This window comes from Culex pipiens, chromosome 3, assembly GCF_016801865.2.
Source record: "Culex pipiens pallens isolate TS chromosome 3, TS_CPP_V2, whole genome shotgun sequence".
Taxonomy (NCBI): Eukaryota; Metazoa; Arthropoda; class Insecta; order Diptera; family Culicidae; genus Culex; species Culex pipiens.
In genome coordinates, this window is record NC_068939.1 from 175598790 (window position 1) to 175622090 (window position 23301).

At 31.6% G+C, this 23301-nt stretch overlaps 1 protein-coding gene across 1 annotated transcript in view; it reads right to left on the minus strand.

Moving 5' to 3' along the window:
• Positions 1-22635, minus strand: part of LOC120419227 (neuroligin-1) — a 282177-nt gene extending 259542 nt beyond the window's left edge. The window contains exon 1 of the mRNA XM_039581883.2: positions 22398-22635. Coding sequence (XP_039437817.1) covers positions 22398-22627 — 230 coding nt within the window. The 5' untranslated portion in view covers positions 22628-22635. The remainder of the gene's footprint in view (positions 1-22397) is intronic.
• Between the last annotated feature and the right edge of the window lie 666 nt (positions 22636-23301).

Here is a 23301-nt window from a genome sequence, read left to right on the forward strand (position 1 = left end):
AATTTAAAGAAAAAAAAAAAAAAAAAAAAAACAGCAACTTTGCGTAAAAAAGTGTGACATAAGGGGGGGGGTTAATTTTTGCCGATTTTAGCTTGACATACTTTATGGATGACGCCATTCTTAAGCTCGACCATCAAAAATAAGACAACGAAATTTTTTTCGTGGTTTGATCATCCGAATGGAAATTTTTCCGAGTCCTTCGGATAATCGAGGCTGGACTGTATTTCTATTTTCAAATGTTATTTCATTTCATGAATATCAGTAAAAAAAAACCTATTCCTCTATTTTTATTTAAAAAAAAAGAACTGGTAAAAACTATAGTAAATCAGGAGTAACAATTGAAAAGGGCGTTGGAAGGTAAGCTATTGTGTAGCACTTCGAGTTTGGTAAAAAAGTTAAAATTAGCCCAACAATTAGCCAAGTAGTTCAATCTGACAAAATGGTTAACCGCCCTTTTTCACATGTTGCTTCAGAAATGTACTGTTAACACTGACCTCCAAAAATTGACAAAAACGACTGCGCAGACTCAACTCGAAGGGAAACATGAAGTTTGGGTTCCCCAGAAACAAGTGCACTTTGAATATTTCAAAAAAAAAAAATTTGATTAAATCAAGACTAACATTTCAAAAAGGGCAAACATTTAATGTTACACCCTTTTGAAATGTAAGTCTTGATTGAAAAAAAATTAAAAATATTGTTTTCGAAAATATCGGAAAATTTTAAGAATGTTGGACCAATAGTTGCTGAGAAATCGACATTAGAAAATGGTGGGTTGTTTGGGTGAGACTTAGAAAACCTCAATTTTCCTGTTTTTAAATCTTTGCATGGCAATATCTCAGCTACTAAGGTTCGTATCAACAAAGTTTAAAAAAGCAAAATATTGAGAATTATCTCAGCTTGAAAAAAATATTTTTTTCAAAGGTGGGCTATTTACTATTTACTATTTTTTTACTATTTTCAAAAAAGTTTCCTTAAAATGGCTATAAGTGGAAAAAAAATCACTGAAGTACTTTTTGATTGCCAATTCGATTTTACATCGAAATGAAGTTGACAAATTTTTGCGACCAATATTTCCAATCAAAAATTCAATATTCGGTCAAACATTTTTTGCCCGTTCCAGATGTTTCTGAAAAGTTGTCATTTGATGTCGCCTAAAACATATCAGAAAATAAGAAAAAAAATAATTAAAATAGTGCTTTTTTGCAAATCATGTCTTAGTGGCAAAAAGTAAAATTTAAAATCAATTTAATCATTTATCATTCAGTGTAGTTCTTATCCATACCTACAACTTTGCCGAAGACAACAAATCGATCAAAAATTCCATAAAAGGATACAGATTTTTAAATTTTATAAATCATTTCTGTATCGACAGCTGCCAAATTTGTGTGGAAAATTATATGGACAAACTAATGATGGTTTCTTTGGGCATACCGAAGGCACCAAAAAAGTTTCAGTCAGATTAAAAAAATCGAATGACCGAAATCTCAGAGAATTGCTACGCTCTTAAAAATGTGGACAAAATTACAAGTCGAACAAGGTGTGAGCATTTAACAATTTTATTCCGCAAAAGACCAAAATAACTGAAATCAGAAACTTTCCAATTAAAAATGGCACAATTACCTACCTCTGGCCATTTGTGAGCTTCACAATGAGGGTAGCATTTAACAGGAATGCAATTATGCGAACTTTGGTGCGCTGTGGTTCATTAAATATGCCTTCTCTGTGTGCTTTCAATTGGGTGGTTAGTACCAGTGGCAACGCTAATTTAACGCCTCAACTCAATCGGTGAAATTGAGGTGAAACCATGTTCCACAAAATCATTATGCGTAACGTAATTATTTGGTGGTAGATAAATTAAATTGAGCAACTTCAAAGGCAAATTTTATGCACAGGTTTGTTCAGCAAGAGAGTGAAAAATTGTTTTATTAAAGTAATTTTCAAGTCCACCCAGCTTTTCTTCAACTTTGAACCCCAACAAGTTTGTTTATATTTAAAACGAAAGTCTCTCACTCCAAACTCCGCTGTGGAGTCAAAACTTCCAACTCTGGAAGCCGAAACACTCGGCGACAGTTTCCGGCTTCTGGCAAACTGAAAAATCGAAATAAGCTACCGTTGTTTGCCTTTTCGATGCGGAAAATTCACGACTTTACTTCCGAAAACGCAGAACTTTAAAAAAGTGGCAACTTTTCCCTCCAGTGACAGATAAATATCCCCTTCCTTTCGACTTTGGAAGTTGATCCAGGTGGTGGCGGTGGAGCCAAGATGGCACGTTTGATTTTCGAACTATTTTCGCAAAGGCGCAATCCCATGCAGAGTTGGCTGGATGAAAAAGTTTTCCCTTCCCCGGAAAACTTTAGTTGCTTATTTTCCTCTCCAGAAGCCAGCAGGCAGGGGATTGTGTGATATAAAGCGAACTTATTTTCAAAACTTGAGAGCCACGCGGTGGTTCTTGGAAATTGAAAAAAAAAATAGTAAAATATTTATTTTGGTTCAATATTACCCAAGTCTCTTTCTCGGGTTAGTTTTCAAAAGGGTCTAAGCGCCCGTTGTAAACAAAGCCGTTCAAATGATAAATTCAAAAATGCTTTGAATTGTTCATCTGCACGTCCTTTAAATATTCTTTACTGAGAAAAAGTGAAAAATTTGATTTTTTTTAAGAATTTTTTTCAATAAATGTCGGAAGTTGCCTTGGTTGTTACGACGTGTTGTAAACTAACAGAAACAATCTGGCAAAGAAACTGAAAAAAAATCTGAAGAATGCCAAAAATGTGTTCACGTGGTTTGTGGATGGTCACCTACGGTACAATTTTATTTTTTGATTCAACATTGATTTTTCTCAATTAAAAAAATGCACTCCAATTAACATCTGGGAGAGAATTACCCGAAACAAAGAGAAACGCAAAAAGAAACTTCTTCAAAACTTTTTTTCGTAAAATCGCGATAACTCGTGATGTTTTAAAGCAAACACCTTATGTCTATATATCAATTTTTTTGTAAGTGTCTGCTCTACAACTTTGTAGAACATTGTTACACTCTAAAAAATAACCCTGCAAAATTTTGAAAAAACACGAAATTTTAAAATGAAAAATTTTGTTCTAAATGAAAAAATGACCCTTCTGGGTCAATGTAGATTCGAAAAGTACATTAAATTTCCCATAAAATAACATGTTCAAAAATTTTTTACAGTCGAGTAACGGAAAATGGGAGAATTTTTAAAACTTTTTAAGTGTTTTTTTCGATGAAAAATACGTTTTTTCGGAATTCTGAGTACGCCATCAAACCGGGCATCTAATTTTACATAAAAGTCCTTTTGACACCAAATTTCTATCTCATCACCGTTTCAGGCTACAAATTATTGAAAAATACCTCTTTTTTCGCATGTTCAAAAATGGAAGGGGTCGTACCGCCCCTCCGTCACGAGATATAAAAAAACGGACCTCGGATTCGTGATCAGGGACAAAAGTTACCCCTTAGGACAAAGTTTCACGCAAATCGAAGAGGGGTCGGGGCAACTGCTGTGTGAGTTGGCGGAGAATTACCCATCTAGTATTGTTTTTCATAATTGCTTTAATTTTGAGTGTTACTTAAATAACAAAAATGCATAACTATAACCAGTAAAAAAAATTGTTGGAAATTTGTTAAAATATATGAAATATTTGAAAAGAGCAAGTTCCAAATCCTTTTATTAAGTGTAAGTTCAGTTTTTGTTAATGAGTTTTAAAATTAAAAAACTTTTTTTCAAACAAAAGAGTTACAATATAACTTTTTCAAATCCGTGGACATTTTTGAAAAAAGTGATAAAATTTCGTCGAATTTTTAAGTTTCTTGAAGCTCACTGGCTAATTATCGCAACTGATGTATCATAAAGCTTGAAAAAACATACTTAAGATGAAATAATGAAGATGATTTACTTTTAATGTGATATTTTTGTTTGTGTTCAAATAATAATAAGTTAGGATTGAAAAAAAAATAGGTTAATGCTGATTTAAAAAAAAACTAAAAATTGAATAACTTGAATAACTAACGGCCAATAACTCATTTTCAAAATCCTTCTTAATTTGACTTAATCCATCAGTACCATGGAAAATTTTCAATGCGTTTACTTTGAATATATTTTTTGATAATGTAGTAAATTTTAATGCAAAATTTTTAATATTTTCACAAAATACCGTATGTTTTTGAAAATACTAAATTTTTTATAATTTGCAATACTATTCGAAATTTTGCATACATTTTCACTATTTTAAAGTTTTTTGAATAAAATACTGTAAAAAAAATAAAAAAATTAAAAACAAAATATTGCGTTTAAATAAATAATATTGGCAATTTCTAGAAAAAAAAACTTAAATTTTCACAAAATACCATATATTCTCGAAAATACTCAAATTTTTATAATTCGCTTTATGGGTATCAATCGATTCGATATTTTGCTTGCATTTTCACCGTTTTAGAGTTTTTTGAATGAAATGCTTATATTTTCACAAAATACCGTATTTTCACGAAAATACTACATTTTTTCTAATTCGCTATATGGGTATCAGTCGGTTCAAAATTTTGCATGCATTTTCACTGTTCTAGAGTTTTTTTTAATGAAATACTAAAATTTCGCAAACTACCGTATTTGCTCGAAAATACTCAATTTTTTATAATTCGCGTTATGAGTATCAATCGGTTCGAAATTTTGCATGCATTTTCACTGTTTTAGAGTTTTTTTTAATGATATACTTACATTTTAACAAAATACCGTATTTTCTCGAAAATACTCAAATTTTTTAATTTGCAATATGCGTATCAATCGATTCGAAATTTTGCTTGTATTTTCACTGTTCTAGAGTTTTTTTTGAATGAAATACACAACATTTCACAAAATACCGTATATTCTCGAAAATACTCAAATATTTAGTATTCGCTATATGGGTATCGATCGATACGAAATTATGCATGCATTTTCATGTTTTAGATTTTTTTTAATGATATACTTAAATTTTAGCAAAATACCGTATTTTCTCGAAAATGCTCAAATTTTTTAATTTGCAATATGCATATCAATCGATTTGAAATTTTGCTTGCATTTTCACTGTTTTAGAGTTTTTTGAATGAAACACTAAAATTTTCACAAAATACCGTATTTTCTCGAAAATACTAAAATTTTTATAATTCGCTTTATGAGTATCAATCGGTTCGAAATTTTGCATGCATTTTCACTGTTTTAGAGTTTTTTGAATGAAACACTCGAATTTTCTCAAAATATCGTATTTTCTCGAAAATACTCAAATATTTATATTTCGATATACGGGTATCGACCGACTCGAAATTTTGCATGCATTTTCACTGTTTTAGAGTTTTTTGAATGAAATACCCAAATTTTCATGCATGATTCATCATCATTTTGCATGCAAAATTTCGAATCGTTTCATACCCATGTTGCGAATTATTAAAAATTTCCAATCGTTTGACACCCATGTTTCAAATTATAATTTGAATGCTTATTTTGTGATTTTTTCAAGTATATAACTTAACATACTATCAAAAAAAAATAGGAAGAGGAAGCTTGACACAACATTACTTGGTTGGTTTTAGTAAATTTTAGAGATTGATTTTAAGTTTTCGACGATAAAATTATCGCCGATAGAATTATCGGAATAACGATAACGATAGATTATCGTTATGGTCCGGACGATCGTTATCGTTATCGAACCTCGATCATTTTATCGTTAACAACCTTGATAAAAAATGCAAAAAAAAACTTCATTTTCTCCACTTCTAAATAAGTAGATATTTTTATTTTCAAAATTTATATTTTTGAAGTTTAAATTTTTTTAATTAGGTAATTTTTTTAAAAGTTTTTCATGTCCCCTTTTATATTACCTCTAGATAGTAAGACGTAAAGGATAATTTTTGTTTTTTTTAATTAACTTAAATTTTGAAAATCGTCTGAAAATTATTAAGAATACATCAGGGCCGTAGCCAGGATTTTTGTTCGGGGGGGGGGGCTTGGGTGCAAAAATTCAAGGAGTATAAAAATCAGCAAATCATTTATACCATCACTTGGTTTGTGGTATAATTATTGAGATGAATTGTAAAATTTTAATGTATGCAAAAAAGTTTTCGAAGATTTTCATATTAAGTTATCAATGTATTTATTGAAGAAACTCGTTCGTCATTTTTTTTCTTTATTTTAACAGCTAGTTTGTATTAAAAGAGTAGAGAAAGTGTTTTTTTAACATGTTCTTGAATTGTTTAATTGTAATCCAATTTCGTGATAAACGTCGCTAAATTTAAAATATACTTAACTTGAATCAAATTTTTGAAAGCATAAATTTTTTTAAAAGAAATATCAATTTATCTAACCATAAGTATTATGTTTTCTGTATTTTACACTGAGAGAAATTTTAAACCGTCTGGATTTACATTTTCAGCTGTGTGATAATTGTGATGGTTTATCTGACATTTTTAATTTTTTCTAGCACAACATAAAACTCATAACTGGAATATTTGTTTTTCTTAAAATTTTATAAACAAACTTAAACAATGTTTTATTTGAATTATTCTAAGCTATTGAAGCCATTTCATATTTTGCGAAGCTCCTGGTGCTCTCAAAAATAAATAATTTTAATGAAATACAAAAAAATATAATCGTTGAAATTTAGGCTTCTGAAGTGTCTCCATGACAACAAAAAAAAAAATTACGTCGAATCTCAAGTTTACATCAACTGAGTTTACATGTGATTCATTTTTTCCGTGTCGAGTAAATTCACATTTTTTTTCTGTGTAGGCCTATAATAAATATATATTTGAAGAAAAAAAATCAGTGCCTGTGTTTAATTTTAATGTGTTAAAAAATTTAGATAAAATGTATTAAATTAATTTTTAACGCCAAAATATTCACTGGAAGAGTTGTTAATAATGCATATGTAACCATTTTTAAATGCATATGTAACCGTTAAAATTTTCCTCGAATGCATCAAACATTGAAACGAATCATGTTTAACTTTAATATTCCGACTAAACGCCATTTTCAAATTCATTACTCATTGTATTCTGAAAATTGGTCCAGAATTTGAGCAAAAATAAAATTTTAAAACATGACAAAAAAATTTAATCAGATCTCAATTCTAAAGATAATTTTTTAATAAAATTTTAATCTATATACATGTTTAATAATTTAGGATTGTAACCATTTATTAAAATCGATGTTTGTTCAAGCAATATCTTGACTCTAGGAACAAAACCCTGCACATTTTATGGTTTAGAAATTTTATATTTACGAAACGTTGCTAAATTAAAAATAAGGAAAACTTTATGTAAGAATTCATAAATTGATTAGTTTTATCCTGTAAATCTAATCTTAGTCTGCACTTGAATTCAAACATACCAATATTCGAAGCATCAAAAAAATAAGATTATTAAAACATAATTTATTGAAATGATTGAAAATTATTTTTTGAATATCTTTATTTAAAAATGATAAAAAATGTTTTGATCGTATTTGATTTTTTTCATTTTTGGAATTTCTGATTTTTTTGAAATTATCATGTGTAATTATTATCTTAAATTTTTGTTTTAAAAGTAAAGAATACTTTATGTAAGAATTCTTAAATCAATTACATTTTTCCTGTAAATCAAATCTTAGTCTGAATTTTGCTACAAGAACTATATTTTACTTTCAAACGAAAATTTTAAAAAATGTCCTGTAGTACGGAGACTCTTAAAACTCCATACAAAAAAATCTCAAGGAACCGTCAAGAAAAGGTTTACGAAAAGACTTCTCTTAAGCGGTACGCAGCTGAAAAGGAACAGAAACAAAAAGCGTCGTTTGATATTTCTTCGGGAGCAATATGTGTTGATGAGATTTTGATTTGTTTATTTGGATGCGACTGAAAATAACGTTTGAAAATAATGTATTCGCTTAAATAATATTGAAGAATTGCCTCATGAAGCTGACTATCAAAACGCTGAATCTTAAAATGCTGAAATAAGGGAAAAGCCATTACAAAAATCACTTAATTTTCTGGTAAATATAAATTAATTTAGGAATACTAGAATTCAAACATAAAAATATTTAAAGCATCCAAAAATTAAGATTGAAAAAACATAATTTATTGGATTTTGAATAACTTAATTTTAAAATGATATTTTTTTTTAGTTTAGGATTTCTTAAGTATCAATTATTTTATTAATTTTTCAGTTTTAGATTTTTTAATTTTTGGAATTTCAGATTTTTTGATATTATTCTGTTGAATTGTTATCTTAAATTTTTTATGTTTTTATTATTTTTATTTTTGATTTCTGGCATTTCTTTGTCTTATACCAAAAAAATTTAAATCAAAAATTATGAAAATTTAGAAATTTGAAAGTGTAAAATTTTTAAATCTTCAATTAGCCGTTGCGAATATTATTCTGAAGTTTATGTCACTAAACTCTGACCAAAGTTGAGAGGGTTACAAATCAAAACTACAAGCTATGGTTTTATTATTTTAAAAGTGTTCAAAACACACTTTAAATCAGTACAGTTGTTTTGCATCATTAGTTTTCAAAATATCTAGCTGATGGCGAAATCCTTTTTTCGTGAGAAAAAACTTTCCGCGGTTCCGCGACATGTTACAAAAATTCTAAATATTTTTAAACGAGCCCAAACATGTCGTATATGATTATCAAAGCAGGAAAAACATTTCAAATTTGTTTTCCGGACCGACCTGGTCGCTGGTCCTAAAAAGACTTAATCGAAATAAGTTATTTCCATTAAAATTGTGAAGCTATTTTTTTTTTAAATATTGTATTTGCTCTCTGTTTTTTGGTCCATTTTGAAAAGGTGGCAACATAAACTTTGGAAAATATTTACAATTGATATTCAAAAATAAGAAATTATAAAAAAAATAATAAAGAAATTTTAAAATTTTCAAAATGCAAATTCTAATCTGTAAAATCCAAAAAATAGAAATTAAATAGTTTAAAAATGAATTATTGATCAGAAATTATATAATTTGAAAGTGATGTTTAATTAATTTAATTTCAGAGTTTTTGAATCCAAGCTTAAATTTTTTTAACGTTTTGAATATTTTTATCATTTTATTTCTTCCTTTAAAAATCGCAAGCTCATGCACAAAGTGAAAATTAGTTGATAATAAGTATTCACTTAGTTGATCTTCCGATTTTTGATATATTAAATAAAAATTGGAGATTGGCCACGGTGGAAACTAAAAAATGTGACCAAAAGAAAGCATTTTGGACGAGTGGTTTCGGAAAAAAGGTTTACGAAAAAGTAATAAAAAAATACACACAGATATTTCTCAAGCATTTTTCTCTAAGGTCTTAGATATGTAACTAACCATATTCTTAAAACCAAAACGATAAAATTAGAATTGTATTTCTGATAATAGTCAAAATTCACTCAAATGTTTTTCATATTAAATGCTTTCGTTTTTGAAAACAAAATCTAAATATTTTTGAGAAATTATGATAAATTTTGAAAAATGTAGAGAAAAAACATGTATTAACAGTTTAAAGGTTTTAATGCAAATAAAGGAGGGCTATTAATTTTACAATCCAAATTCGACTAGCCGAAGCCTCGATTATCCAAAGTTTCGATTATCCGAAGTTCGAAGGACTTCGGATAACCGAATCAGGAACAAATGAAATCGGCATGTTTTATTTGCTTGTTTTTAACATCAAATTCGGCATCTGTTTTTTTAATGGTCCAATACACCAAGTTTTTGCTTTTTGGGTGTTTTTTAATACCCCTGACGGTTTCAAAAGCACCCAAAAAGCAAAAACTGGAAATTTGGTTTATTAGACCTTTAAAAAAAACACCAGAAATATTTCTTGACCTCCATTTTGACCGCCACATTGAATCCAAAAATTCTAAATTATTTTATGGTTCTTCAGGGGTCATACTTAAGTTCTACAATCAAAAATAAGACAACAAGATCTAAGGATTTTTGCTGTCCCTATTCAGACTGTAGTCCCGATTCGCCCCAGATGACGGTAATTATTTCTATGTAGCCCCTTAGAGCAGTCCGCTCGGAAATTGCTATTTTCGAAGGTTAATAACTTTTTAGCAAAAAACCCAAAAAATAAGGTGTCTTCGGGAAAGTTTTTCCAAATTTAAAGAAGATATTAGTTCTGAAAATTGATAAGAACTGGATAGTTATTGCGCCTTCCATTGGTCAAAAACTGAAACAGTTGCTTTTCTCCATACAATTTGACGATTTTGCCCAAACTTGGTGGTCAGTGGTCAGAAAAAGCTCAAATTTTGGAACTTAGGCTAGTGATGCGTAAATCTTTGATTTCAGGGGATAGCCCCAAGTAAGCCCAGATTTGGACCATCCTAACCAATGTAATGCTAAAACTACAAGATAAATGAGATGTTACTGAATGGAACAATGTTCAAATCTGCAGCTCAATTTTTAAATATCCAAATTTTGGATCCATAATCTACAAAAACTGAGCCCGGCAATGGACAGGCAAATTACTTAGTTTGATCAATCAATTCTTGATTCTCTATCTTACAAATTATTTCTGGGAAGAGAACACACAATCATTGATTTAAGATTTTTTTAAGGTAGTTCAATTTTAAAAAAATTGGAAAAAATTTCGGGGGGGGCTGCAGCCCGGAAGCCCCCCCCCCTGGCTACGGGCCTGGAATACATTGTATAACGCTAATTTATTCGTTTTTATTCAAATAATTTTTTTTTTCATAAATTAATTGATGTTTTGCAAATTTTGGATAGTATCAAACTGCAATTAGGTGTCTCAAAAATTCAAAAGGCTTGAATTTTTTAAAAATTGAGCCAGCCTTTTAAATAAAACAAAAAATATGAAATTTCCCGGCCAAAGTTCAGAGAACCACTGACTTTCTCCTATCTCCAGCATATCCTTCGGATATAAACTTGGTAGCTTGGAGTTAAATCTCAAAGTTTTCTCCTCATTTCGCCACAAGCAGCACCGCTTCCCCTCCCCCCTGGGGAGGAATATATCTTTTGCTGATACAAGCTTTACTCCAGTTTCCATTATTAATTTATGGCATTCGGGCTTTCAACGCGCTTTGAAGTGTTTGGAAAGATTTTGGTTGCTAGTTTCAGTTGTTTTTCAATTTGAATTTGAATTTATTTGAAACAACAATAACATAAGTTTGCGGGACAAAAAGTTTCAATAGAAATGAAAATCAATTGGTCTCGCCCAGATAAGTAATTTCAGTACAGATGGCGTCAATTTATGATGAAAGCTGTACCCGACAAAAGCTTCAATCAATCGGGAAAAAAGCACACCCAGCCAAGACACTCCGCCGAGAAGCGGGGGCCGAGCCGCTGCAATCAATCAATTTCCTTTCCAGCTGTCAACCGGTCTCGGCCTCTCGACGCGCTCCATTTGATCAGAACCGCCTTTTGCTCGGAACGCCTCCGATAATTGTTCCATTTCCCGTTCATTTGTGCTGTACAGAACGCGGTGCACGATGCCAATCTCCAACTTGTATTTTCAATTTTTCCAGAGGCACGGTGGAAAAATTAAGTATAATAATGGTTTTTTTTAATTATATCTCAAAAGTTATGATTTTTTCAATCATGAGTTAGAAACCAAAATTCATAATTGTTATTTTAAGAATAAAATAACACTTTTTTCATCTGTGCAAAGACATCTTTCATCTTTTCAACGACAGAGGCAAAAGTTCACTTCAGATAAGCACAATGATAGCAAAACAGCAAACAGGATGAAACCAAGCAAGAAATAAAAAAAAAACGAAGCGAAATGAAAAACTGGACGGACAAAGTGTTCGATTCGGAACAATCGCTTCCACGGAGACCTCCTTCTTCCGGTGATGACAAATCGAAACACATCTGTTCCGGGGGTTGGCAGACAGTACGGGTGTTGAAGCAATTTGTAGTGTATTGATTTTTGTATTTTTTTTTTTTATTAGAAAAAGCAAATAAAAAACATCGAGAACAAAATTAATTTTTGGATTTGATGCTTGAGGATTATTTATGACAACAAATAATTTTAGCTTCTTAACTAATAAAATCAAATTTTCTAACTAGCTCGACCTGAAGCCGACCTCAACATAACATGCAGCACCGAGTTGTCGGACGAGTCTCATCGACATGCATTTCCCATCCCCATCAAAGTGAATTGCTTGCGCTGGGAGCCACCCGGTTTGCTCGAGACTGTTTTACAACCGACCCCAAAAATCACTCCCCCATCTCAAGGGTCAAAGGTTCCACGCCAATGCATCTGGCCCTGGACCCTAGAGCTAGTCAACCAATTTTACTTTTTCATAAAAAAAAATCCTCTCTGCTGTGAAGTGAACTTTGAACTAATGCATTTCCATCCCCTCTCTGACGATGGAATATAGCTCTCAGAAAGAAAAACCTCACAGCAGATGAGGGTCCTCGCTCTACCGAAATCAAGTGGCCGGTACTTGGAGGCAGGGGAAGCTTCCGAGCTTCGGTGCACCATTCAACTAACCACAAGATGGCAAAAATTTCATTTCTGGAAAATTGCAGCCATGCTTCGTTGAAACTGGGGCTAACACTCTTAAGGGGGTGGCTAGGAAGACCGAACTGTGCTGGGGTGTTGATTGGAAATTTGTCGTTTTTGTTTGGTTTTAGGAAACATTTTTTTTTGTTCAGCTGAAGTGTTTTATCTGAAATTTGAAATAATCCTTCGTTTATTTTTTATTTAAAGAAAAACTCACTATACAGTCCGACATAATTTTGTAAAAGGAACAGAATTGCAGAATTGCTCCAAATGCCCAATCTTTCATCCCTCAAGATCTCTTTTTACATTCAATAAAAACAAATTTAACTGTTATAAACGACCGCGAGCCTCTACTACTAACCAGGAACACGATCAAATTGAGCAAAATAGTCAAAATTCCCAAATTGATTAAAATTGCCGCATCGACCAAAAATGTCGTATAAAACGATCAAAATGACCAAAATAGCCAAAACGACCAAAATGGCCAAAACGAACAAATTTACCAAAACGATCAAAATGACCAAAATGACCAAAACAACCAAAATTATCAAATCGACCAAAATGGCCAAAACGAACAAAATGACCAAAATGACCAAAACGGTCAAAATAACCAATTCGAGTAAATTGGCCAAAACGATCAAAATGGCCGAAATTACGATCAAAATGACCAAAACGATCAAAATGACCAAAATAACCAAAACGACCAAAACCAATATGATCAAAATGACCAAAACGACCGAAATGACCAAAATGATCAAAATGACCAAAATGATCAAAATAACCAAAATTACCAAAATGACTAAAATGGCCAAAACGACCAAAACGATCAAAACGATCAAAATGACATAAACGACCAATCCGAACAAATTGGTCAAAACGACCAAACTGATCGAAATGACCGAAATGACCGAAATGACCAAAATTATCAAAATGACCAAAATGATCAAAATTACAAAAATTACCAAAATGACCAAAATGACCAAAATGACCAAAACGGCCATATCGACTGCAATGACCCATACAAATAAAATTACCAAATCGACCAAAATGGCTAAAACGATCAAAATAACCAAAACAACCAAAATTACCAAAATTACCAAAATTACCAAAATTACCAAAATTACCAAAATTACCAAAATTACCAAAATTACCAAAATTACCAAAATTACCAAAATTACCAAAATTACCAAAATTACCAAAATTACCAAAATTACCAAAATTACCAAAATTACCAAAATTACCAAAATTACCAAAATTACCAAAATTACCAAAATTACCAAAATTACCAAAATTACCAAAATTACCAAAATTACCAAAATTACCAAAATTACCAAAATTACCAAAATTACCAAAATTACCAAAATTACCAAAATTACCAAAATTACCAAAATTACCAAAATTACCAAAATTACCAAAATTACCAAAATTACCAAAATTACCAAAATTACCAAAATTACCAAAATTACCAAAATTACCAAAATTACCAAAATTACCAAAATTACCAAAATTACCAAAATTACCAAAATTACCAAAATTACCAAAATTACCAAAATTACCAAAATTACCAAAATTACCAAAATTACCAAAATTACCAAAATTACCAAAATTACCAAAATTACCAAAATTACCAAAATTACCAAAATTACCAAAATTACCAAAATTACCAAAATTACCAAAATTACCAAAATTACCAAAATTACCAAAATTACCAAAATTACCAAAATTACCAAAATTACCAAAATTACCAAAATTACCAAAATTACCAAAATTACCAAAATTACCAAAATTACCAAAATTACCAAAATTACCAAAATTACCAAAATTACCAAAATTACCAAAATTACCAAAATTACCAAAATTACCAAAATTACCAAAATTACCAAAATTACCAAAATTACCAAAATTACCAAAATTACCAAAATTACCAAAATTACCAAAATTACCAAAATTACCAAAATTACCAAAATTACCAAAATTACCAAAATTACCAAAATTACCAAAATTACCAAAATTACCAAAATTACCAAAATTACCAAAATTACCAAAATTACCAAAATTACCAAAATTACCAAAATTACCAAAATTACCAAAATTACCAAAATTACCAAAATTACCAAAATTACCAAAATTACCAAAATTACCAAAATTACCAAAATTACCAAAATTACCAAAATTACCAAAATTACCAAAATTACCAAAATTACCAAAATTACCAAAAATACCAAAATTACCAAAATTACCAAAATTACCAAAATTACCAAAATTACCAAAATTACCAAAATTACCAAAATTACCAAAATTACCAAAATGACCAAAACGACCAAAATGGCCAAAACGATCAAAATGATCAAAACGACCAAAATTTCCAAAATGATTAAAATGACCAAATTGACTAAAATGACCAAAACGGCCAAATCGACTGCAATGGCCCAAACAACTTAAATGAGCAAATCGATCAAAAAGGCTGAATCGACCATAATGACCAAATCTTGAAAAATGGCCAAAACGATCAAAATGACCAAAGTGGCTAAAACGATCATAATGGCAAAATGACCAAAATGACCAAATGACCAAACTGACCGAAATGACCAAAATGACCAAAATGACCAAAATTACCAAAATTACCAAAATTACCAAAACTACCAAAATGACCAAAATGGTTGAAAAACCGAAACGATTAAAAAACCAAAATGGTTGAAAAACCAAAACGATTAAAAAAACCAAAATGACCAAAACGACCAAAACGGCCAAATTGACTGCAATGGCCCATACAACTAAAATGACCAAGTCGACTATAAAGGCCAAATCGACCAAAATGGCTAAAACGATCAAAATAACCAAAACAAACAAAATTACCAAATTTACCAAAATTACCAAAATAGCCAAAACGATCAAAATAACCAAAACGACCAAAACGACCAAAATGGCCAAAATGACCAAAATGACCAAAACGATCAAAATAACCAAAACGACCAATTCGAACAAATTGGTTAAAACGACCAAAATGACAAAAATGACCAAAATGACCAAAATGACCGAAATGACCAAAATTATCAAAATGACCAAAATGATAAAAATAACCAAAATTACCAAAATGGCCAAAACGACCAAAATGACCAATTCGAGCAAATTGGCCAAAACGACCAAAATGGCCAAAAAGATCAAAAATAACCAAAATGACCAAAACGATCAAAACGATCAAAATGACCAAAACGACCAATTCGAACAAATTGGTCAAAACGACCAAAATGACCAAAGTGACCAAAATGACCAAAATGACCAAAATTACCAAAATTACCAAAATGACCAAAATGACCAAAATGACCAATATGACCAAAATGACCAAAAAGACCAAAATGACCAATATGACCAAAATAACCAAAACGGCCAAATCGGCTGCAATGGCCCATACAACTAAAATGACCAAATCGACCATAAAACGATCAAAATGACCAAACAACCAAAATTACTAAAATCGAAAAAATACCCAAAACGACCAAAATGACCAATTCGAGCAAATTTGCTAAAACGACCAAAATGACCAAAACGAGCAAATTTGCCAAAACGACCAAAATGACCAAAACGAGCAAAATGGCCAAAACGATCAAAATGTTCAAAACAATCAAAAAGGCCGAACCGACCAAAAAGGCCGAATCGATCAAAATGACCAAATCTTCCAAAACGGCCAAATCGACTGCAATGGCCCAAGCAACTTAAATGAGCAAATCGACCAAAAAGGCTGAATCGATCAAAATGACCTAATCTTTAAAAATGTCCAAAACGACCAAAAAACCAAAATGACCAAAAATGCCAAAACGACCGAAAAGGCTAAAACGATCAAATTGGCGAAATCTATCAATATCACCAAAACGACCAAAATTTACAAAACGATCAAAACGGCAAAAACGACCAAAATGAAAAAAGTTTGTTTGATTTCGGAGATAAGTTTATCACATATAAAAACCGAACTATGCGCGATTCATCTCTTTTTGTTGAATAGTACACCATGTACTTCCGAGTGCTGCGCAAATTCAAACTTTTTTCAGAAAAATCGCTGTATCTTGCCAATAGTTTATTTTAGTTTGAGGTTTACATTGATTATTATGTAAGATTGTCCGGGAAACACGATGATGATAAAATAAAAAATATTAAAATATGAGAAATTAATCAAAACTGGTTGTAAATATTTAAAACATTTAAAAATAATATTAGGCAGCATTTAAAGGTTAAAGTTTTATTTTCATCGAATTTCTTGGACAATTTTCTATAAAATGCAACCTCAAGAAAGTCTTTTGCTCAAATAGTTGCAAAGTTATGGTTAAAAGAAAAAAAAGAAAATCGTCAAAATAGAAGGCGGTGCCTAAAGTAGAGGAATGGTCCAATCAGGACCAAACTTGAGATTTCTGTTACCTATCGATAGATGAATTCCCTCCATGTTTGGTCCTAATCGGTTAAGGGCGAGTCCAAAAGTGTACCCAGTTGACCTGGAATGGCCCATATATATATTTTTTCCCAGATAACAATTTATTAAAATATGAATTTTTATTTTATTATATGTTTTTGTATAGAAGGAAGGACAAATATTTTTTTTGTCTCATTTTTAACTTCAATTTTTGTTTGAAAACATTCGCAATGTATTTTGCCATTTTTGACTAAATGCTAAAATTAGAAAAAAATGTTTTGTTAAAAAGCTGATGAATATTTATTTTTTGTTCTTCGAACAATTTGATTACAAGAATAAAAAAACAAGTTTGCAGCCATTAGGTTTTATATTAAATAAAATTTTAATAATTCAATTTCGCTTTGCGAATCTTGTTCAACAATTATTTTTTTAAATTCCAGGGCCGAAAACAAGAACTAATATTTTTACCCTTCAATACATTCTTTTTGTTCCAATCTACTTCCACTCTACGGTGCTCCTAACTAGACTCTTTGAGCGATCTCATCAGCCGCACAGCACGAGCAGCTTACGTACTGATGGGGCTGGGAACTCTCGAGATATCAAGTTGTGGTGGCATCAGGCAAGCGTGTTCAATTATTCTCTGACTTTCGGACCGTCTACTTACTCGTGACGCAGATGGTCCCGGCGAGATGATGATGGTCTTGGCCAGATTTGCTAGGATTTTTTTTCCTCCTCCTGTAGCAAAATTTGTCTATATCTTCAAACATCTGGCCAAAGGTTGCGGCTACGGCCGGGCCAAAGAACCTCTCGGATTATGACGAGAAGCACCGCCCGGCAACTTCAAAAAATGTTCTTTCCAGTTTGTAACTGACTTTCACCACAAACTGCCATTGAGGCCTTCACCGCCCACCGCAGCACAGGTTCCATTTCCGCCCGAAATGAACTTTTGGGAAAACTTTTACCACTCGCTCGTTTTTTTTTTGTTTTTCCTTCCTTTGGGGATTGTAGCGAATTGGCCACTTGCCGGGTTGTCACCGTCACCACCAACCGCCCACCTACACCCAGATTCTTTCAGCCTCAAAAAGCTCATTTCTAGGAAATTCAAAAGACAACATTTCACCGCACGACAACAAGCTGCCGGCGCTGGATAAGGACTTTTGTGGAGCAATCTTACTGGAAATAAAGAAAAATAACGGCAGAAATCGAATCAGAGAAGAAAGTTCCCTCCCTCCTCGAAGAAGATTCTATTTTTCCCACCAATTTTATAAGGGTAGCACACACAGAGAAAAAAGAAACACATCGAGAATGCTTCATAGAAATGTGCTTTCAAGTTTGCCCCCTGTTTCCATGTTGGAAGAAACCGTGTCTTCAACGACGACGGCGACGACGAGAGCTTTTTAATTAAACTTTGTGGCCGTCAGTGCTGGGGGCGATCTGATTGTGAGCAATGGTGTTCGCTGAGTTTTACACTGTTTATTATTTAAGGTTTAAAAATTTGTTTGGTTGGTGTGGATCTTTTTTTCTGAGAAATGTGAGTTTTCTAAAAAAAAATTGTAAGTTTTTAATAATATTTGAATTGATCTCAGTTGAAAGGTTCTTTAAATCTCTGAATTGTAAATATAACAATAATAAACAGCTAATTACATTGAATTGAAATAATATTTGAGAACATTCTTACCAGTGTAGTTTCATAAAATACGTTTAACACTAAAACAAACTCAAGGGGGGAGGGCTCCAAATTTTTTGGAATCATTCCGGAATGTTGACAGAATTTGTAAAAAGTAGATAACATAACGTTTGCGACATTTTCTTTAATTTTCTTTGGTTGAAAACATCGCTTTGATGCGTTATTTTTAACGAAAAGTTATGCAAATATTACATTAAAATATTCGAAATATTTCCTTTAAAATATCGGAAAAGAACATTTTATTCTGAACAGTGCTATTTTTCGAAATTACACCCTATACAAACTTTAATTTTAGATTTTGTCTCCTCCACTCTTTTTAAATATTCCCAATAAAAATGAAATTTAAAATTTCTATCTCATTCCAGTTTTGAGTAACAAATTGATGAAAAGCATTTATTGGTTGAAATTTCGAGTCACGATAACAACATTTCTAATTTTGGCTATGGTTTTTTTTACATTGAAATCAAGACAAGAAAAGCCTTGTAAAATCTACTGTAAACTATGTTCTTAATTGCAAAAAGTTTCTTTATGAATTTATTTATACTAAATAAAGCAATTAAAAAAGCGAAAATTGAGCCAAAAAAGTAGGGCATTCCTGCAAACCCGGGCCGACGGTAATAACAAAATTCATGCCATTTCAATAACAAATACTGTTAAAATAACAGAGAGTGTTATGGAATCTTTATGAAAAATTCATTTTTGCATAAGAGTTTAATAACAGTTTATGTTATCATAACAAAATTTGTTATTGGGATGATCGGATTAGTTGTTAAAATAACAAAAAAAATAACAAAAAATTGTTCGAAGAATAACTAAAAATGTTATTAGTCTGTTATTACAATAAAAATCCAATAACAAAAAAAATCATAACGATGAATAACAAATCTTGTTATAAATAACATGAAATGTTATTGACCTAGTATTTTCAAATATAAAAAATGTTATTCCCAAGTTATTTCCTTCTGCTCGGGAAAACAAAGCTTTTAAATACATTTTTTTCAGATTTGTGTTCCGGAAAAAGACGAGCGGTTATTTTTCAAATGTTTGACACTAGTGTCATTGTAATGTTGTATAAAGTATCTTGTGATATTTTTTGCTTTAGTATTTTAAAATTAGGCTTGAAATTAAAAAAATACCTTCCACTCGACCTTGACACTAACATTTCAAAAGGGCGTAATATTGAATAATATTTACATCACAATCTTCTTCTTTTTGGGTAAGATTTCTTTAAAAAAATAAATAAAAGAAAACATAACATAACGGTAAAATTGAGATCCGTTTTTCTCTATGCCTTGAGTTGTGGTTCTTCTCCTAAAACATATAAAAAAATAAATAAGGATTTTTGGGAAATTGAACTTTAGTGTAAAAAAATAATTTGTTATCAGCAAAAACTCCCTGTTCCATTTTTTAATCTTATCGCCCCCGCCCTTCAAAGTCGGCCGCATTGTCCTGCGTTTAAAATCATATTTAGCATGTTTCAACTCCTTTGAAGACATTTTAAATTTTCATGAAATACCAATGTACAGTCCCGCGAAAAAAGATTCAGTTAATACAAAGATATTTTGAAAACTAATGATTTGAAAGCAAATGGACGAGGCTACTAAATTATTTTTTTATATTTTTTATTCCCCCTCCCCCTCCACTCCCCAAGACTTTGGTCAGAGCCGAGGGACATGAGCTTCAAAAAATATTTACATCGGCCTAGGTTTCAAAGTAAAATAATACCGTATTTTTTCGAAAGTACTCAAATTTACATATATTTTCACTTAATTTTTTTTTTAACTTTCACAAAATACTGTATTTTTTCGGCAATACTCAAATTTTCAAAATTTGTAATTTGATTGTCAAACGGAACGAAATTTTGTATGCTTTTTCACCCAATTAATGTTTGTTACTGAAAATACTAGAATTTTCAAAAAACATCATATTCTTTTTCGACAATACTCATTTTTTTCAAATTTGAATGCGTCAAAAAACATAAAATTTGTATGCTTCATATTAAATCTTGCTTTGTTTGATGCCAAATTTGCAAATTATAGAAATTTGAGTATTTTGAAAAACTTACGATATTTTGTGAATGTTTTTTGTATTTATTCAAAGAAACTCTAGTGAATTGAAAAAGCATACATAATTTTGCTTCGTTTGATACCCATATTGGATAATTAAAAAAATTGAGTATTTTTGAAAAAATGCGGTGTTTTGTAAAAAAATGGTATTTTCAAAAAAACTGTTTCGAAGTAAAAAGCATACAAAATTTTGCTTCTTACCAACCCATAATGCAAAATATAATAATTTGAGTACTCTCGAAAAATACGGATATTGTGAAACTTACTACAGCAAAAAAGGTAGAAGCATTGAAAATTTTATATTTTTATAATTTTCATTTCTTGAACCCACCCTCCCCTCCGGGGGGCCCCACTCGTCTTTGGTTTGAGCCGAAGAACATAAACTTAAAAAAATATTAGCACTGGCCTTTGTTTCAAAGTAAAAAAATACCGTATTTTCTTGAAAGTACTCAAATTTTCATATTTTGCTTTATGAGTATCAAACAAAACGATGTTTTTAATATTTTTTCACTTCATTATTTTTTTTTAAATTTTCACAAAATACCGTATTTTTTCGAAAACACTCAAATTTTAAAAATTTGCAGTTTGGTTGTCAAACGAAACGAAATGTTGTATGCTTTTTCATCTGATTTATGTTTGTTTTTGAAAATACTAAAATTTTGAAAAAATATCATATTCTTTTTCGAAAATACTTATTTTTTTAATTTTCATGCTTCAAACAAACATCAAAATGTTGAATGCTGTTTATAAAATCTTGCTTCGTTTGATACCCAAATTTGAAAATTAGAAATGAGAAATTTGAGTATTTAAAAAGAACGATATTTTGTGAAAATTTTAGAATTAATTAAAATAAACTCTTAATTAAAATAACTCTGGATGGGTCCCATGATGACCCAAATATGAAAATTTCCAAAACTAGCCTTCAATTTTCGTATGGTCAAAAAAATCATTTTCCCATCATGGAATTAAAAAATATTTTTTTGAAAATTCAGGCCTGAAAGGGTTAAAATAACGTATTCTTAGTGAAAGCATTGAAAACTTAACTTGATTTGGTTGAACTAGGTCGATTTTAGAGAGACTTTAAAAAATGGATTATCGTCCATTATCGGCGGTAAGGCCGGTAAGGCGGTATCGCCGATGGAATTATTGATATAACGATAACGATTATTGTATCGTTATCGTTAGGCTGATATAAATTTTATTTAAAGTTTTTGTCTCCCCCCCTCCTTTCCCCCTCCAACTGTTATTGGGATTATCGGATTAGTTGTTAAAATAATGAAAAATAATACTAAAAATTTGTTCGAAGAATAACAAAAAAAAATATTAGTCTGGGATTACAATAACAATCAAATATAAAAAAAAAACTCATATTGACGAATAACAAATCTTGTTATAAATAACATAAAATGTTATTGGTATTTTCAAATATCAAAAAAAAAAGTTATTTCCAAATTATTTCCGTCTGCTCGGGTCGAGATTACCAAAAAAGTGTCCACGTGGTTTATGGATCGTCCCTACAACTTTTTCTACAAATCGTAAAAAAATCCTTTTAAAAATGCAGACATTGAAGCGTAGAGTAGGGCTAAATAGTACGTGTTAGGCCACTAAATCTCGAAAATGAGGTTGATCGAACGAAACCTAAGCCTAAGTAAATTTTCATTACCATTTTTTTTTGTTTATATGAGCTTCTCTAGCTTTATAAACTTGGTCAAAGTTATTCCTAAACAGCTGTTATTTTAGCTTAATTTGGCATCATTAGCCACCCACTTACCTATTCATCTTGGTTGGCGGCGTGGCGTACGGGACGCCCAGGAACGCTTCGATGGGTTTGAGGAATTTGTAGCCCTCCAGCGGCAGTATCAGGCCCTGGAGGCGGCCGTACCGCGTCTGCACGATCCGCTGGCCGAGCCGGCTGTTTTTGTACAGGTCCATCGTGGAACCGTTGAGGTGCCGCACCAGCAGGAAGTAGATGATGCAAAAGTACTGGAACTTGACGAACATTGTGGGAGCTGGAATTGTGGACTCTGTTCGCTTTTTTTTTTGCTTCTCGATTTGCCCTGGGCTCAGACAGGGTGGTTCATTTCGTCACTTTTTTTACACTGCTCTTCATCAAAACACTATTCACACTCAGACTCAGACTACGGACGAGGAAGATTCTGCTAATAGATTTGGCTTTCAATTAAACGCGAGTTCGAGTCCTATCGTATTCTACCGGCTTCGGGATCGATTTCTTCTCTACCATGTGGATGGAATGATTGTTTTCCCTCTGGTTTTTTTCTTTGCGTCACGGCTGAGGGGTTTTGAAGTGGGCAGCAGCATCCGGAAGAATTTATCGCTCTGGCTTGCACATAATTGCGAAATAACGACTGCTGCCACTTCTAGATTGCATTCCCGGCAGGACTGACGTGCTTCTTCTTCTTCTCTAACCCATTGTGAACCAATGGTCGCTCGAACCGTTGGCGTCTCCGACATCCAGGAAAAGGACGTGTGTATGTGGGGGTGTGTTACGACCTCGAGTCTGCCAATGTCCACCGTCGGAACCGATTGCTGCACTTCATTATTGGATTCCGGAGCTGTCCGGGGCTTCCGGAACGACAACAAGGAGCTGCTATTCACTTAACGACTGCCAATCTCGAAGTCCCACTCTTGGGCTGGTACCATCTGCTGCTCACAAC